This window comes from Drosophila subobscura, chromosome A, assembly GCF_008121235.1.
Source record: "Drosophila subobscura isolate 14011-0131.10 chromosome A, UCBerk_Dsub_1.0, whole genome shotgun sequence".
Taxonomy (NCBI): domain Eukaryota; kingdom Metazoa; phylum Arthropoda; class Insecta; order Diptera; family Drosophilidae; genus Drosophila; species Drosophila subobscura.
The window spans coordinates 23,284,756-23,301,732 of record NC_048530.1 but is presented as its reverse complement, the minus strand read 5'-3'; the positions used below and the strand labels follow the sequence as shown (position 1 = coordinate 23,301,732).

At 49.6% G+C, this 16,977-nt stretch overlaps 3 protein-coding genes across 8 annotated transcripts; all 3 read left to right on the top strand.

Annotated features, from left to right (window-relative positions):
- Positions 1-152: 152 nt before the first annotated feature.
- LOC117891203 (ubiquitin carboxyl-terminal hydrolase 16) lies at positions 153-6,059 on the top strand. Of its 4 annotated transcripts, XM_034796568.1 has the most exons (6): positions 153-308; positions 918-1,357; positions 1,435-2,042; positions 2,119-3,359; positions 3,437-3,737; positions 3,768-6,059. In XM_034796568.1, exons 2-6 carry the CDS (start codon positions 959-961, stop codon positions 4,723-4,725), a joined length of 3,507 nt encoding a protein of 1,168 aa, XP_034652459.1. In that variant the 5' UTR covers positions 153-308; positions 918-958; the 3' UTR covers positions 4,726-6,059. The 4 variants fall into 4 exon arrangements, with proteins under 4 accessions (XP_034652459.1, XP_034652451.1, XP_034652443.1 ...); XM_034796560.1 differs by having other exon boundaries at positions 3,449-6,059; XM_034796552.1 differs by having other exon boundaries at positions 3,443-6,059.
- Positions 6,060-6,631: 572 nt separating this feature from the next.
- LOC117890232 (lysozyme) lies at positions 6,632-7,309 on the top strand. The gene is made up of 3 exons (XM_034794973.1): positions 6,632-6,816; positions 6,898-7,047; positions 7,155-7,309. The coding sequence occupies exons 1-3, from the start codon at positions 6,666-6,668 to the stop codon at positions 7,298-7,300; spliced, it is 447 nt and encodes a 148-aa protein (XP_034650864.1). The 5' UTR covers positions 6,632-6,665; the 3' UTR covers positions 7,301-7,309.
- Positions 7,310-9,659: 2,350 nt separating this feature from the next.
- On the top strand, positions 9,660-12,556 carry LOC117898318 (hornerin). 3 transcript variants are annotated; one of them, XM_034807638.1, is made up of 5 exons: positions 9,660-10,161; positions 10,218-10,403; positions 10,449-11,827; positions 11,876-12,248; positions 12,280-12,556. In XM_034807638.1, exons 1-5 carry the CDS (start codon positions 9,877-9,879, stop codon positions 12,493-12,495), a joined length of 2,439 nt encoding a protein of 812 aa, XP_034663529.1. In that variant the 5' UTR covers positions 9,660-9,876; the 3' UTR covers positions 12,496-12,556. The 3 variants fall into 3 exon arrangements, with proteins under 3 accessions (XP_034663529.1, XP_034663519.1, XP_034663538.1); XM_034807628.1 differs by having other exon boundaries at positions 9,661-10,161; positions 10,449-12,248; XM_034807647.1 differs by lacking the exon at positions 9,660-10,161 and having other exon boundaries at positions 10,211-10,403; positions 10,449-12,248.
- Positions 12,557-16,977: the final 4,421 nt, after the last annotated feature.

Sequence of the window (16,977 nt, the reverse complement as noted above, 5' to 3'; positions counted from 1 at the left end):
GCCATCGCAATTCGAATGGTATTGTGAAATACTGCAAAAAATACTCAAGTATTGTTATCGATAGCAGTTGCGCATGCCATTTATACCTGATTGACGCAAATATAGGCCAACAGCAAAATAAATACCACTCTCACGTTGTGCCATTTTCAGTATATTCTGAAAATGAGCAGGTTTATTTCGGTATATTTCTAAAGGCCAGACGGTATAAGATAATTGACACGCAGAATACACACAGAGACATACCAACCAAGCAACTATACATATAGGAAGGCTTAATGTGCAACGCATTTTGCATCGACTAACTCAAGGTAAACCATAACAAAGCAAAGCAGTGGAAAAAGTGCGGCCAAAATCCAAAGCGTTCAGCGAAACAAAAAGTATAATAGATTTCTTAAAGCAATGCTTCTCGGCTTGTGCTGGTGCAGAGTTTGGCCTCTGCTCTGCCACTGCCTCGGCTGGCAGCGACGCGCGGCTGTGGGCCGTGTGGAGTGTGCGTACGAATTGTGCAGGAATTAGGTTGAATTGAGTGTCCCTCCGCCTGGCGGAGCCTCTCTTCGGGCCAGACAACAAAGCGTCCGTCCACCGTGGGTCGGAAAGGGGGGCGTGTGCGCAATATGGCAGCAACAGCAGCAGCAGCGGGCAAATGAACTTAACCTCAAAGACAACGTGTGACGAAAGATTCCGTCACGACGGCCATGATACCCTAATCAAAACTTAAAACACAGCACACTGAAAAGTTAAAAGTTGAATTGATATGTGACATGAAAGTGTCAGATCATATCAGAGCAGAATGTCGACAAAATGGGGAATGTTCAATGAAAACAATGAAAACAGCAAGCTCCCGCTACAACAAAGACCCCATCGAGGAAAGCGCATATCTAATCAAACGTTAACCCATTCTCCCTACTCCCTTACAGAGCGCGCCAAAAAGGGGGCTAGAGCGAAGCAGTTGCTCGCCATGGGGAAGAAGCGTCAGATGGACAACCACGACAATGCCAGTTCAACGGACTCGGGCCAGGAGGATAGCCACGGCCAGACAGCAGGCGCCAGCGGCTCAGGAGGAGCTGCAGGAGTTGGCGGTTTGGGTGCGAATAGTCCCATGTCCAGCTGCTGTCAGCACATCAAGAAATCGGTGGATGCGGCCCGATTGCGGCGTCAACTGAAAACCACTGGTCTGGTGTACGACTGCTCGCAGTGCCAAAAAGTCAGTCAGAGCCAGAGCCAGGGCGCTGCATCTGGCTCCGGCGGAGATGTGGCCTGCGACTTCGAGGTCGACAGCACGCTATGGCTGTGCCTCAAGTGCGGCACCCAGCTGTGCGGGCGGTCACGCAAACAGCACGCCCTCCAGCACTACAAGGTAAGAGAAGAGCATGGCCGCCTGCCTTCAGTTTCTGCAGCTTCTGCTGGACACTCTTGACTCTTGTTCTCTTGCAGACACCACACTCGGACTCGCATGCGTTGGCCATGAACACTAGATTCTTTGAGATATGGTGCTATGACTGCGACAACAAGGTCATCCCCAACTCCCGCAAGAACCTGCTCGAGTGCGTCGAGCTGGTGAAGCGCCTGGCCCAGAAGCCGCCCGCCGATCCACCCGTAGAGGCCACTGTTGGGGCCACTTCCAGTCCGCCCTCCATCACCGACATCGAACTGAAACTTACATCGGCCCTACAGATGCTTAAGCCCATTGTGCCCATTACGGGTGGCTCCTTCGAGGAGAGCAACAGCAACAGCAACAGCACCGGCCGAAGCGGTGGGAACAGCCTCACAAGCAACCTAACAGCCATACCTCTGCCGCCACCTCCAGGAGCCACCGCCAGCAGCCCTGTTCCGGGCATGGCCAAGAGGATCGACTCTGGCGCCGCCGCCGGCAGTAATCAAAGTAGCTCGGGCTTACCCAGGAGCGAACTTGAGCGACTACCGCGTGTCCGTGGACTGACTAATTTGGGCAACACTTGCTTCTTCAATGCCGTGATGCAGTGCCTCGCCCAGACACCGTTCCTGCTCAGTGTGCTCCGGGAGCTGTCGGAGCCAGGAGAAGAGTAAGTGGGCCAAAGGGCGAGGAGCAGTTGGATCAATTATATGGCTAATTACAATACCTTCCCATCACTTCCACAGATTCGAGCTGCCCGGAGGGACGTTCGACTTCAAGGGCAAGGGCCCCACCGAGCTGCCGATCATCCGAGGCACCCTCTCCTCCTGGGGCGGCCTCACCTCGGCACTGGCCAATGCCCTCGAAGAGTTGCAGGCGGGTGGTGGTGTCTTTACCCCCAGCAAGCTCTTCGACAGGCTGTGCGCCAAGTGCCCGCAGTTCACGGGCGGGGACCAGCATGACGCCCACGAGCTGCTGCGGCAGCTGCTGGAGAGTGTGCGAAACGAGGATCTCAAGCGCTATCAGCGCGTCATTCTGCAGAACCTCGGCTACAAGGACCAGGACATACACAGTGTGTCGGAGGAGATGCGGCAGAAGTGCAAGATGTATGGCAACCAGGCCGGTGACCGCATCCTGCGACCAGAACAGGTCTTCCGCGGCTTCCTCGTCTCGACGCTGACTTGTCAGGAATGCCACAGCGTCTCGTCGCGGCACGAGTACTTCTTGGACATGTCTCTGCCCGTTGCCGTCGAAAAGCCACAGCCACCACAGCGGCGCAGGCCCAGCCCCGAGAGCTCGCCCTTCCCCATCGTCGGCCAGTCACAGACACAAACGCAGAACCAGTCGCAGTCCCCGACCAAGATAAACACTAAGTTCACGACGGCCGAGGATGGCAACCCGTTCTCGGCGGCTTCCTCCTCCTCCTCGTTCTACCTGCACGCCAATCAGCAGGAACCAGTCGGTCCGTCCAAGTCGCAGGTGAAGAAGGAGAAGGAGCGCGAGCGCAAGGCCAAGCGGGCGGCCAAACATAATCGCTACAAGCAGGCTCAGAAGCTCACCCTCAAGCTGAACGGAAATGGAACGGGAAGCCTGGCGGATGCCGATGCCGATGAAAACAATGAGCTGGTTGACGGCACAGGAAGAGTGACGTCGACGGGGGGAGGCGACGGCGATGGCCAGACAACCAGCGATGGTCAGAATCCGCCCAAGGAGGAGCTAATGTCATCGAGCTCCACCACATCGGAGAACTCGGACGCCGATGTCGAGGATAATTTGATGGAGGAAACGGCAACACCCGGGGACAGGCCTAAGGTCCGTGGGGCTACCGGCGGCTCCTCATCCGCATCATCTGCTCAGGGAGGGAGCAACAGCAACAGCAGCAGCAGATTCTTCACCGACACCAACGGGAATGCCCAGCCACTGGGCGAGAAGCGGGACGACACGCCCGAGAACATGGACAAGGACTCCCTCGAAGAGGATGAGAACGGTAAGCTAAGCTCTGAGGGTGGTGGGGGGGGGAAACCCCTATCCTTTATCCACTTATTCCCCTTCCACATTCCACAGACTCTGGCATAGCCACCAGTCCATTGCCCGGCGGCACCACCACCGTCAACAATAACGAGGCTTGCGGTACAGAGCAGCAGAAGGCGAAGGAGGAGGAGGAGAGCCAAGCCTCTGCGGACATAGTCACAGCGGGCGTGAGCGAGGAAGGAGCCTCCACCATACGCCAAATCTCGATTGAATTAGACCTTCCAACGAGTGCAGTCGTCCGCGAAGTGGCCGGTGAAGCCAATGCGGATACAAATGCCACGTTCCAGCTGCAGGAGGTAGCTACCCAGCTGGCTTTAAGTGAATTCAACTTGGAGGCCACAGCGGCATCTGCAGCTGCAGCTTCGGCCACAGCCGAAGGAGTCGCAGCAACAGCAGCGGCGGCAGGGGTAGCGGCAGCTGCAGCAGCATCAGCAGCAGCAGCAGCACGCGCCAAGCGTGTGCGAACGTACAGCTATTCGGACTGGAGCACCACGATAGCGCCGCGGTACCAGTGCGAGGACGGAGAGTGCTCCGTGCAGTCCTGCCTCAACAACTTCACCGCCGTCGAACTGATGACGGGCCAGAACAAGGTGGGATGCGACAGCTGCACCCAGCGACTGAATGGCAACGATCCGAAGGCCAAGTCGGTCAACACAAACGCCACCAAGCAGCTTCTGGTGTCCAGCCCGCCGGCCGTGCTCATCCTCCACTTGAAGCGCTTCCAGCTGGGGCCGCGCTGCATCTTCAGAAAGCTGACACGTCCGGTTAGCTATCCGAACATGCTGGATATTGCCGCCTTCTGCGGCTCCAAGGTGAAGAATCTGCCCAATATTGATCGTAAACAGAAGAAGCTCCTGTACGCCCTGTACGGGGTGGTGGAGCACTCGGGTGGCATGTACGGCGGCCACTACACCGCCTACGTGAAGGTGCGGCCCAAGGTGACGCCAGACGACAAACGCTGGAAGTTTCTGCCGCACGGCAGCAAGGCCGAGCTCGACCAGGACGACGATCAGCTGAAGAAGCTGGAGGAGCTATTGGCCAAGGAGAAGGCGCGCGACCTGCACTTAAACTCGATGAACGACAGCGACGACTTCACCAGCAACTCCAGCAGCAATTCATCTACCTCGGAAGAGTTTAATACCAATCCCAATGGCGCAACCGGCCATGGGGGCCAGCACGAGCAGCAGGAGGAGGAGGCTGCCAATGTCCAGGCGCCGCCAGGGAAATGGTATTACGTATCCGATTCGCGTGTCCATGAGGTTAGCGAGGACGCAGCGCTCAAGGCCCAGGCCTATCTGCTCTTTTACGAGCGCATCTACTAAGGGGGAGGAGACTGGAACTGGGACTAGCCCAAGGGACAACGAGAACTACTATTAGGCACTACGGAGGGGAAAGGAAACGAAAGAAAAGAAATTATGCATCCTGTTATTTTTTATGTAGCTCTATCTCTCTCTCTCCCTCCAAGCTTTTATTTTATTTGTTTTGTTTTGTATTGAAACATTGCATTTTTTGAAAATAGGGGGTAGCCAGACATAACGAGGGAGAGAGAGAGAGAGAGAGAGAACGATTATTTTAGGAGAAAGACACAAAAATAACAGAAATGGAGAAGTAGGCAAGGAAATGAACACTTGAGGGCCAGAGTATGGCGAAGACCAACCGACACACACGCCAAATGCATTTGTTATAGATCCCCGATCCACGAAGGTTTAACCATGTCGAGATCCCGTTTGTCCCATTTGTTTTTTTTGGCGTTTGAGGGGTGGTGGGGGGAAACAGCTTTAGTAGAAATGCATTGAAAACGTTCTCCAGTGAGAGTGGATTGGTAGAAGAACCACTCTCCTTGCTTATAGGAATAGATCATAATGATATATATTTTATACTCAAAACCAACAAAAAAAGGATACACAATTGAACAAAAAATTGAAAAAAGATGTGAAAGAAACGGAGGAGGTTGACTAAGAAAAATTGCAATGTTTATTAGTTCTAAGGTAGTTGGTTAACTTTTGTCTGTGGTCCAATCATCATCCAAGAGCATTGCCCCGAGAGAAGTCAAAAGTCAGAGTGCCGCGTGGAGCCACGAAAAAACAAAAGCCTATGAGGAATTGAAGAGAGCATAGGGAAAACAATCGAAACAAAACCCATGGGGAAACTATGACTATTGGCTTGGCTGGGTTGGGGTGTGGAGGGGGATGAGGGGGATCTATTGCAATACGAAATACGAATGTGAAACAACAACCAATTGCTCGCTTCTGCCAATAAATGTAACTTGTATCGCGGTATATACAACACTGAATACAATACTTATATACTCTATATGTAATGGGCTATATACATACATATATACAACATACAAAATACATACTTTACACAACATATAAATACATGCATGCACACATATACACAATCGTAGATATTTACAATTCCGGAGTAATATTACTTACAGTGTGTCGCAGCGCCAGAGCTAGTTGCAAGATCGGTGGAACTCGAGAGGCGGCAACGAGAGAGACTTTTACGATAGGGAAACTGCATAATTAATTATACAACACACCATTTATATTACACATAGGGTTAACTATCGATTTAATTACAATTAAAGTAATACCTAACCTTCCATGGACTCGTATGTATAATAAAGAGAGAAACGATTTGAGATGCATTTGTTGTGTTGCCGCTGCCATTTCGAAGGCAGACTGAAAAGTATTCCACAGACAAAAAAGTACGCATGATGTGCGGCAAATATCAGAGCCAGGCGAGGGTAGCCATTGTTCCCAAATTGCACTTAAGAACAAAATGTTGTGGAAGTGGAATTCAGAGGAATGGTAAATGAACGATACATATGTATGTATGCATGTATCTATGTATGTACATACATATCTATTAATGAATGAACGAAGCATGCATAACCAGGTATAACCGGAATAACACTCTACACTTCATGTACTCGTTGGAGATATTCCCATTGTGTGAAATATGAATCTGAGTGTAAAATAAATTCTAGGAAATCCCGATCTTGATCGATCTTGATCGTAGATTGTAGACTGCCTTTGAGTGCGGAGTGCGCTGGAGTGCGTTGGAGTGCCCGCCCCCCCCTTTCATTGCATAAGATTGGAAACGACAACAAAGCGGAGCCGCTTATCGGGCATCCAGCATCTGCCCCATACCGACCCGGAGGTGGCCAGGTTCACACTCGCAATCAGATGCCACACTCAACAGAGCCAAAGCCAGAGCTAAGTCAGAGCTGGAGCTCTGAGTCAGTCGCACGATGAGAGCAGCGGCGCTTGCATTGTTCTATCTGGTTCTGGTTCTGGGTGTGCTGTGTGGTCCCGGGGCACTGGCCAAGCGGTATCTCCGCTGTGAGCTGGCCCGCAAGCTGCTCGACCAGCACGGGTTCGAGCGTAGCCTCCTGTCCAACTGTGAGTAGAATTTGGTATTGATTGGCTCAAGAGAGCTTTGGCGGATACGACCATTCTATGGCATGTTGTCCCACCACACAGGGATCTGTCTGCTGGAGCACGAGAGCGAACTGGAGACGACTCGTACCACCACGAACCCCAATGGATCCCGAAGCCTGGGCCTGTTCCAGATCAACAGTCGATACTGCCAGGAGGGCAGACGCGGTGGCATCTGCAACGTCAAGTGCGAAGGTCTGGAGTGACAGTCTGTCATTCGGTGATAACGAATCGAACAATTTCGCACTGTTTCCCTGACGCTCCTTCCTTTTGTATTTTCTTCTCTTCTTTGCCTTTTGCAGAGCTGCTCGATGAGAGCCTGCGCGAGGCGGCCGTCTGTGCCAGGAGGATTCAGACTACGGACGGGTTTCGTCACTGGAATGGCTGGCAGCGCTACTGCCGCAACACCCAGAACCTGCCCAATCTGAAGGTCATCTGTGGCATCTAGGAAATGGCCGTACTAAAGGGTGCAACATAACATAAGAACACAATTTAAGAGCAGAGAAACGGGAGTGAAACATTTTTGGGAATCATTTATTTGTATATGTATGTACATACATATGTACATATGTATGTGTGTGTGTATGCTCGTAATAAAGATTTTGTATTGAGTGAAATAAAAATAATTCTGCGGTTGGGCTGTCGAGTAACCCACTTGCTTTAATTTTCTCTCGAACCTTTCTCGTGAAGGTGCTAAAATATTCCCTTGATATATGTAATTCATAATCTCCGAATCAATAATACTATGCATTAAAGATACTGAAAGTTCTTTCTGTTTCATGGCCATTATTTCAATGATATGTATAAATAAATATGTACAGTTCCTTACCGTTACATTTCGGCCTTTTACTTTTACTTTATGGAGTGCAAGCATCAATCAACAAAGGAAAATTAAGATCACCTCAAAATTCCTGAAAATAGACATTTTACAGAGTATTTGCTGAAGTTAGGCCAACTTGTCTTATGTATGTATGTACATTTGGTCCTATAAATGTGAACCAAAGTGTGCCAATGAAGAATCTCTCATTCTCTCCATATCGGTGGCATTCATTTTCTCTCGCAGAGCTTTCGCTCTGGCGTGACTTTATCATTCGGAAGCTTGAACACGGAGAGGGATGGCACAACTCTCTCAGCGCTGTGGCTATTTCTCTCAGCTTTTATTGAGGCTCATTAGCTCAACCGGCGAGCTTGCACTCAACTTGGGGCTTACGTGGGGCTTTTTGGACCCTGTCCCCGTCGGGGGTGTTTGATTTTTCATTTGACGATACCTCCCGCTCCAGAGCAGCTGCTCCCCACCCGAGTACAGTTTTTATTTCAATTTGGCGACGTGTTCAAAAAAAATAAAGCAGAAAAAAGAGAATGCAAAAGTAACAAAGAAAAATTCTGATGAAATAGAACAAAAGTCTATTGAAGAAAAGAAAGACCAGTGCCCAGTGCCAGAGATTCATATAAACGCTCTACATATTATAAATACAAAGCAGATTTCATGGAAATTTGCAAAAAATAAATGAATAATTTTGTGTTTGATCTCAACCCCTGCACTCCCCTGCCTTGTCCCTTGCCCATGATCCCCAACCCCCCGATCATGATGAAACCGGACATGCCTGTTTCACGCAAAGAAATTACACTCTCGTTTCCCTCTCTCGAGCTCGACTGATGATCAGTCGTGAAGCTGCCGTGCGCCAAAGTTAAAGTCGCCCCACAAACAAGTCCCAGTGGTTGCCTTTTTTTTATGTTTTCTGTGTTGAAGTTGGCCCCCAGACCCTTACCCCATATGAAGGTGTTTCATTAATACATATGCATGATATGTGTGTAGATGTTATGAGTGATACACAAAAACAGCCAAGATGTATTTTGAGATATGATGAAATTCGCATATTTAAGTGGAAGAAGTTGTTTGTCCGAGTAGACTTAAGTTTTGTGTTGCCCAGTACCGATTGTGTGATCGCTACATCAATGTGAACAAGTGATCTTTGCAGTATATAGGAGAGAAGATCGCTCCATTGTGTCGATATTTGTGCTAATAATAAAATACATATCTCTGCAATATCTCCATACCACTTGTGTACTGTTTATTCCTGAGAGATGCTGAGATACATATCTAAAGCTAATGAATACGTTTCTTTTGTTGTGAAAAGATTTGGAAATCAATCAATGAGATTTCTACGCATTATATGTAGATCGCTGCTACAGCTGCTAGTGTAGATATTTTAATTGATCTGTGAAAATGAATCTTAATGTGGAATCCTTAAGAAATGTTGTGGCTGATGTCTACTGATCAAGAATTCAATTTCAACTTATTCGAATACTGATGTGTGAAACGAACGCAAAGCCAATTATGAAGTAATTGAGTGACTACCAATTAACTAATCAGTGTGTGATCAGATCATTGAAATATGAACACATAAAACGTGAACAAACCCTTTAATGAACTTATGAAGACTTTGCGATCCATTAAATGCATGAATGATCGCCTGGATGGAGGGATCATGGAGCATTTTTCTTGATCCTGTCTTACAGAACTTATATACGTATTCAAATGTATGTGTAGTCAAGCAAATGCATGAGTGATCCATATAACAAATAGGGATCATGGAGCATTTCTCTTGATTCTGCATTAAATCAAGTAAACGCATGAGTGATCTCTTGTACAGAGGGATCACGGAGCTTTATGTTGATTAATATGAATGATCCCAGCCATCCTCAAACAATATGCCAACCCTGTATGACGATGCCCAATGATCCTTGGCCCCACCCTCTAATGATATTTCCCTACATATTTTCGCTTTTGTGTACATATAATGTGCATATTCTTTGATTGATATTATTTAGTTATGATGTATGTACGATGCCGAGACAAATATTTCTCTTAAGGAGCTCTCACTTGGGTCTGGGAAACTCCAGAGGAGCGATCCTTACAGCTTTGACTTCCCGTCCACCCCATATTGATGACTAATATTGTACGTTAATATATTTTCATGGTTTTGCGTAATTCTTTCGCTGCCAATTGCACTCATCCGCTTGATGATAGTTTGGTGGGGGAATTTCATCACGTTGCGAAAAGAGGCCCGACCAGAGAGTGGCTTTGGCTTCGCCGTTGGCCTTGTGGCTTTTTTGTCGTGTCGAGGTTGTGTGGGTGCGTCCGTGTACCGGGAACGGGAATGGGAATGGGAATGGGAACGACGACGCCAAATCCACGTAGCTGATAGCGAAACTTGCAATCGGGTGATGGAACCAGGGGGGGAGCGGTGTGTGCTCAGGGGGTATTCACCGACGCCGTCGGCTATTTTTATCGCTCTCTCTCTCTCTCTCTCTCTCTCTCTCTCTCTCTCTCCCCCCTCTCACCGCTTGCTGCTGCTGCTGTCTGCTACGCAGTTAGCAATGCTACACGCTCCAGCGCTTTGACGGCTCTCTGCGGCCTGTCAGCGGCAGCTTTCTGGGAGAGTATAAAAGATGCCGGCCGGCAAGCATTCATTACCAGTTCGAAGCTTGCGACGACAGCGAAAGCAAAGCCAAAGCAAAGCCAAAACAAAGCCAAAACAACACACACACACACATACCTATAACTGAAACCTTGAGGTACATCTGATTGGTGCAAGGGAGACAGCAACATGAGTGAATTAGGGAAACTGCAGGAGCCACAGGGCCAGCAGGGGCAGCAGCCACAGTCCGTGGAGCTGCTCGACTGCGACATCGAGTTCGACGAGGAGCTGCCGCAGTCCTCGCAGCAGGCCCAGGGCTCGAAGCAGTCCAAGGCCAAGAAGCATCGGCATCAATCGGACACGCTCTTCAGCCAGGCCATCAGGAAGGTCTCGAAGGTGCAGCGCATGCTGGAGCAGGCTATGGTCCTGCTGGCCGAGGAGGAGGCCGCAGAGGGTGCCAAGTCCCAGCCGAAGAAGTCCAAGAAGCAGAACAAGAAGGACAAGAAGAAGGACAAGAAGAAGGCCAAGAAGCAGGAGAAGAAGCGCAGGAAGTCCGAAGGTGCAGCCCTCGGTGAGCAGCCTGACGTGGAACTCGACGACGCGGAGGTGCCCACCACCAGCCGTCCTCGCTCCGACAGCATCAGCTCGACGAGCTCCAGCTCCAGCTCGAGCTCCAGCTCCTCGAGCAGCTCCAGCTCCGGCTCGGAGGACGCGCCGCACTATTATGCGTATGGCTGGGGACGCAAGCACTGGGGAGGCGGATGGCCTCATGGCCCTCATGGCCCTCACGGAGGCCCCCATCATCGCCACCATGGACGCGATCGTTCCCGATCTCGCAGTCGCTCTCATGGACGCCACGGCCATGGACACGGACACGGACACGGACACGGACATGGTAATCGTCGTCATGGCCACGGTGGCCGTCATTTCGGACCCCATCACTTCGGGCACCATCATTTTGGACCCCACCATTTCGGACCCCAGCACTTTGGTCCTCATGGCTTCGGGCCACGTGACTGGGCAGCCGCCTGTCCGTCCGGATTCGATCGCCGTGCCGCCTGGCTAGCACCTTGGGCCGAGCAGTGCCGGTTTTTTCGGTCGGCGGGCCTGCCGTGGGCCCTGGAACACAGCGCGGCAAGAAGGGGGCGATCGATCTCTAGACCACCATTCCGTGGAGATTGTAGACATCAGCACGGAGAGCATCAGCGACGCGGACACGGACACGGACATGGCCACCAATTTGGTTCACATGACCGTCGAGTAGCCCGATCGAGCTCCAGCTCCAGTTCCAGCTCAAGCTCCAGCTCGAGTTCTAGTTCAGACAGCGAGCCGGAACTGATCCAGTGCGGGCGCGGACGCGGACGCAAGGGATCGCGTCGCAGGAGCCGTCATGGCCACCGCTCCAGCTCTAGCTCCAGCGGGCACTCGGACACCGAAAAGAAGGGAAAGAAGAATAAGTGCCGCAGAAAGAGTCGTGGAGAACGGATTCATGGACCCCACCACGGTCCTCATCACGGACCCCACCACGGACCTCACCACGGCCCTCATCACGGGCCCCACCACGGCCCTCATCGTGGACCCCACCACGGCCCTCATCACAGGCCCCACCACGGCCCACATCGTGGACCCCACCACGGTCGTCATGGATTTCACCACGGACCTAATTTTGGACTCAATCTTGGACCCGATTTCGCTTGGCATTTTCATGGACGCTATGGAGGGCCTCCAGCTGTCGGCTTTGAAGGAGCACCAGCCTATGGTCCCCCGCGGTCTCCCAGCTTTGGTCCACCTCCTGAATGCCGTGGACGCAGGCGTAGTCTTTCTCGTTCCCCTTCTCGTTCCCGTTCCCGTTCGCGCTGTGACAAAAAGAAGGAGGAACGAAAGGGTTCTCGCTCCCGGTCCCGCTCTGGATCGCGCTCAGGCGGGAAAGAGAACGCCAAGGACATGGACAAGAAACATCAGAAACATGGCAAAGGGCACGGGCACGGTCACGGGCATGGTCCCGGTCCGGGTCCCCATCGTGGATCCATTCCAAATCCTGGCCATGGTCAGCCTCGTGGACCCGTCCCACACTTCGAGCATGGCCCCCATTATAGGAACGCTCTTCATCGTGGATCCGTTCCCCTTCATGGACATGACAGCCCATGGGGCTGGCGGGCCTAAGCGACTGCGGCGACAGCTGCCACAAAAGTATATCAATTTACCTTCAATGTATCCTTAACCAGCCTCAGGCATAGTCCTTGATGTTGTACCCACCAAACAATTGTTATTATATTCCAAAAGAAAGCCTTATATCAATTATACATACAAATTATACAAAAAAAAACAAACAAAAAATGTAAAATGTAAATAAAAAGTACAAAACTAGAAAAGCTAAATAAGTTGTGTGATTATTTCCTTGGAGCTTTTTTAGCTGCCTAACTCAAACATTTGTAGATACTAAATATATTTCAACAAAATTCTTGTGCAATCGCATGTGCCCATGCACAGCCGGCTGGCTGGACAATGCAGGCTGAACCTACACTACTCGACAAACTTCACTTTTTATTTACGCTTCCAGACAAACCAACTTTTTCTAAAAGCGTTGGGGTATGTGTCCTTTACAGATGCATTTATCAGATTTCTACAACGGCCAACAACCAGATGTTAAGTTATGTGCAAAAACGAACCTCTGAACACTATTTATACCCGGCACTCGAAGAGTAAATAGGGTATATTGTATTTGTGCACAAAGTGAATGTATGTAACGCACAGAAGGAAACGTCTCCGACCCCATAAAGTATATATATTCTTGATCAGCATCAATAGCCGAGTCGATTGAGCCATGTCTGTCTGTCCGTCTGTCCGTCCGTCCGTCCGTCCGTCCGTCCGTCCTTATGAGCGCCTGGATCTCAGAGACCATAAGAGCTAGAGCCACCAAATTTTGCATCCATACTTCTGTGTGCTCACACTGTTACAAGTGTATTTCAAAAAAGAGCCACGCCCCCTTCCCAAATCTACAATTTTTAAGATAGCAGAAAACTAAAAACGCCATTCCGTAGGGAATGACCATATCTATCAGATCACCAAATTGGGATCCAATTGGATCATTATTATAGCCACAATGAAGAAATTTTCAGTGGCCAAACCCACCCTGTCCCGCAGCTTATAGCAGCACATTGGCCGTCTGCCGCTGGCTCTGCCTCTGCCGCTGGCTCTGCCTCTGCCGCTGGCTCTGCCTCTGCCGTGAGTCTGCAGTGTGTGGGTCTAGGGAAGGGGGGCGAGCTAAAGGAGCGTGTTGGTGTGAGAAGTGTTGTAGATGTAGATGACAGATGAAGAAAAAATTTAAAATTTGACAAATAACCGCTAAGTTGCAGATGTAGTACTGAGTGCCGGGTATAAAAGTTGTGACGCGTAAGAAGCGTCTCACACGTCCCTTCTCGTTTTTTTTAAGTTCTGCCATAATTCATTTAACAATTAAACAATGCCCCAAATCTTTCAGAAGAAGTGTGTCTGGTTCTCTGATGGCAAAAAAAGATGGATTTTGTCGAGTAGTGTTGTTTGATTGCATTAATTCAGTGGTCGAACCATTAATGCATCCACTCAGATAAAAACCTGCGACGAAGCCACAACAGCGAAAAATAAATACAAATAATAAATAGAAGAGCAAATTTAATCCCATTTGGGGGAGTTTAAATGCTAGCGAGGAAAAACAATTACAATCCACTTCATGTACAATGTTTATGAAATGTTTTTAGTTAACACTTTAAGTGGCGCAGAGCCACCGGGGGGTGGGCTTGTGGCGCATTGTCGGCGCATGACGAGGCCCGATAAGGAGTGTGGTTCGAGGGCGAGGTTTTCCCCAGGGGAAATGACGGCGCTATGCCAGAGATAACACGTCGATAAGTTGAGTGATAAGGCCTGCGAAATCATCAGCAAATTAGAGACAGAGGCACGAGAGACAACAAAGAGCAGCACTCTCTCTAGTCTCACTCAATTACGAATTTATTTGGCGGTGCTCTGGCGATCCATCCCGAAGCGTGTGTGTCACCACCACACCCTCCTAAGGGTTTAACCGCGGAATTGGTTACTCTTCGCGGGAAGAAGCGCTCGAGCCATTTCCCATGCATTTCGAGGATTAGTCAGGTTTATGGAGCATGAGGATTCTGGTAACTTCTAAGGCCCTGTGTTCCCGGAGCCCCTTTTACTCCCAGCTTCTGAAAGTCTTCTGTCATATTTTCGAGCGTTTTTTTTAACCCGGAAAACCGATTGAATCTCACCTCACCCGGATCGCTTCCCACACAAAAGTGAACTCCAAAAACTGTACACAAACTTCTGTTCACAGATGTTTTCCCCTCAAAGGTGTTGCCTTCAACTGTTCCCTACAACTGTTCCGTGCCCATTTGGGTAACTGTTCCACATAAGCTGTGCCCACCCCAATCTGTTTTGTTGTCAGTTTTATGCTGTTCCCATACAAAGAAATGTACAACTGTTCCCAGCTAAAAAGCTTAAGAGAGCGGTTAAGAGAAATACGTTAAATACTGGGCACAGTTGATGTGTGGGAAGAGTTTGGGCACACTGGGGTGGGAAGAGCTATGCCTGGGAACAGGGCAGAATGGAATTCGTCGAAATGTATGGGAACAGAACAGATTGTGGCACAGTTGCCTCAATGGGAACAAAACTGTCGAAGCAACTTTCAACGACACGACTCCAAGGGCACACTTTGAGGGGCAAATGTGTGGGAACAAGATGGGTACACTTTTCGAAACAGCTGCTGCCATGCCCCAACTGCAAGGTAGCCCCCGCCCGACGCCGTTGGCTAATTAATGGCAGCGGCAAGCCAAATGGGAATGTCTTTTGTCTCTAGCTTGTCTGGGGCCAGGACAAACATAAGGCTGGGGGTGGATGAGAGGGAGGTGCTGGTTGGACTGGTGCTTGTGGCGGTTGAAGCCAATGCCATTGGCAGGGTAGTTGGCCTGTGCGGGGGTGGTGTTGCTTCCCAAGGCGCAGCTCCTCCACAACAATGGAAGGGAAGAAGGGAACAGGAATCCTCGAAACGCTCGAACGCTGAACGCTGAACGCTGAACGCTAAACGTGAACTCTTGAACTCTGGGGGCCCCAGTGATTGAGAGGGCAACCATTGGTCCAGGAAGTGGTAGGAATAGTCAACAGGTGAGCACACGCACACACACACACACACACACACACACACACACACCACACACAGAGAAAGATGAGGCGCGTATTTTTTCAAAGGAAAACTTGATTCAATTTTTCGAGACAATGCTGACGGGCATGAGGCAATGCCCTTTCCTCTCTGTGCTGGTCTTTTATTTATGTACTCTCGCTGACATTTTTGGAAAAGTTGATTTGTTCTCCACCGAATCCGCCGCATGTCACTTGCAGGCCCCTTCACTCCCCCACTGGAAGTCTGTGATTTACTTCATGCCGATGCCCTTTTGAGCCACACGAAAGGCTAAACACCGACGCGATACCTTACTGGCGCTGTTTGTTTCCATCTTGGCACCATCTTCCCGACAGAATGTCGCTCGTTCGTCAATGTGTGCGTGGTCGGCATTATGCCGTCGCTGGAAGAGTCAGCGTGTAGCAGTGCAATCCCTTAAACGCTTTGAAAACAAAAAAGATTTCGCTTTTTTTTCAATTTCCTAAAAACAAAGAGCGGATAAGCAGAAACAAAACAAAAAATTACAGTCGGCGGGTGTACGGGGATAGAGAGGGGACGATGGCAAGGCAGAGAGAGACGGCGAGAGAGGGACGGGAGGGGAGGGAGAGAGAGAAAGTGTGGTATGAATAGAGGAGGTTGCCGGAAGTGGATTTTTGAGCGGAAATAATTTTGCCACATGTTGGCAAAATAAACACGTGGCAGGACTCTGCCCTGGACTGTTGACGGCATTGGGGCATGCGGCATGCGGCATGCGGCATGTGGCCTGGGTAATGCTAAGACAAAGTCACGCGCAGACATCCGTGGGGGGGTAGGGGGAAATCCTTCCGTTGCCGTCATTGTCGAAAGCTTCCAATTCAATATAAGCAAGGAAATATTCTTGTTTCGCCGTCTCCCTATAGGCGGCAGTCCCCTCCTTTTTTTATGCGTTTATACATTTTGTTAATAATTTTCCTCATTCTCCACAGTAAGGTGGAAAACAGCCATGGGGCTTATGCTCGTATTTCTCGACGAGCACGGCGAATGTTTAGTCACTTAAATGATGGGCAACCAACGGCAACGGGCGGGAAGATGTTGAAGAGCCTCCCGCACGGCAGATTGACAGGCAATCTGAATCCTATGGAAATACGTTCAATTCTTGTTTAAAGTTTTCAACACAAAGATTTTCATTGATTTTAGCAGCACCAACACGAACTGACACGAAGAAAGCAAGGTCCATGCCCACAACTACACTGAAGACAGTTCATTTACATGATTCTACATGATTTTTACATGTTCCAAAATTGCGCCTAAAAATATGCCACGGTATACATACACATACATAAATGTAGGGGCTAAGTTTATTGTTACAAGTAATATGTAATTAAATACAAAGCCAAAGGGGGCGATGTCGCGACATTCGGCTCCCTTTTGCAACTTTTTGAAACTCTATCGGCGTCTCTCCCGCCGATACATATGTATGTACATATGTACATAGTATGTATGCACATTATACATTATGTAGAGTACAAATCGGAAGGGAAACAAATGAAAAGGAATGTG

Coding starts and splice junctions, on each gene's coding strand:
- LOC117891203 (XM_034796545.1), top strand. CDS start 959: ATGGGGAAGAAGCGTCAGATGGACAACCACGACAATGCCAGTTCAACG. Junction 2,043..2,118: donor CTGTCGGAGCCAGGAGAAGA/GTAAGTGGGCCA, acceptor TCACTTCCACAG/ATTCGAGCTGCCCGGAGGGA. Junction 3,360..3,436: donor CCTCGAAGAGGATGAGAACG/GTAAGCTAAGCT, acceptor CACATTCCACAG/ACTCTGGCATAGCCACCAGT.
- LOC117890232 (XM_034794973.1), top strand. CDS start 6,666: ATGAGAGCAGCGGCGCTTGCATTGTTCTATCTGGTTCTGGTTCTGGGT. Junction 6,817..6,897: donor GCGTAGCCTCCTGTCCAACT/GTGAGTAGAATT, acceptor CCCACCACACAG/GGATCTGTCTGCTGGAGCAC. Junction 7,048..7,154: donor CTGCAACGTCAAGTGCGAAG/GTCTGGAGTGAC, acceptor TGCCTTTTGCAG/AGCTGCTCGATGAGAGCCTG.
- LOC117898318 (XM_034807628.1), top strand. CDS start 9,877: ATGATAGTTTGGTGGGGGAATTTCATCACGTTGCGAAAAGAGGCCCGA. Junction 10,404..10,448: donor AAGCCAAAACAACACACACA/CACACATACCTA, acceptor TCTGATTGGTGC/AAGGGAGACAGCAACATGAG. Junction 12,249..12,279: donor AACATCAGAAACATGGCAAA/GGGCACGGGCAC, acceptor GGCATGGTCCCG/GTCCGGGTCCCCATCGTGGA.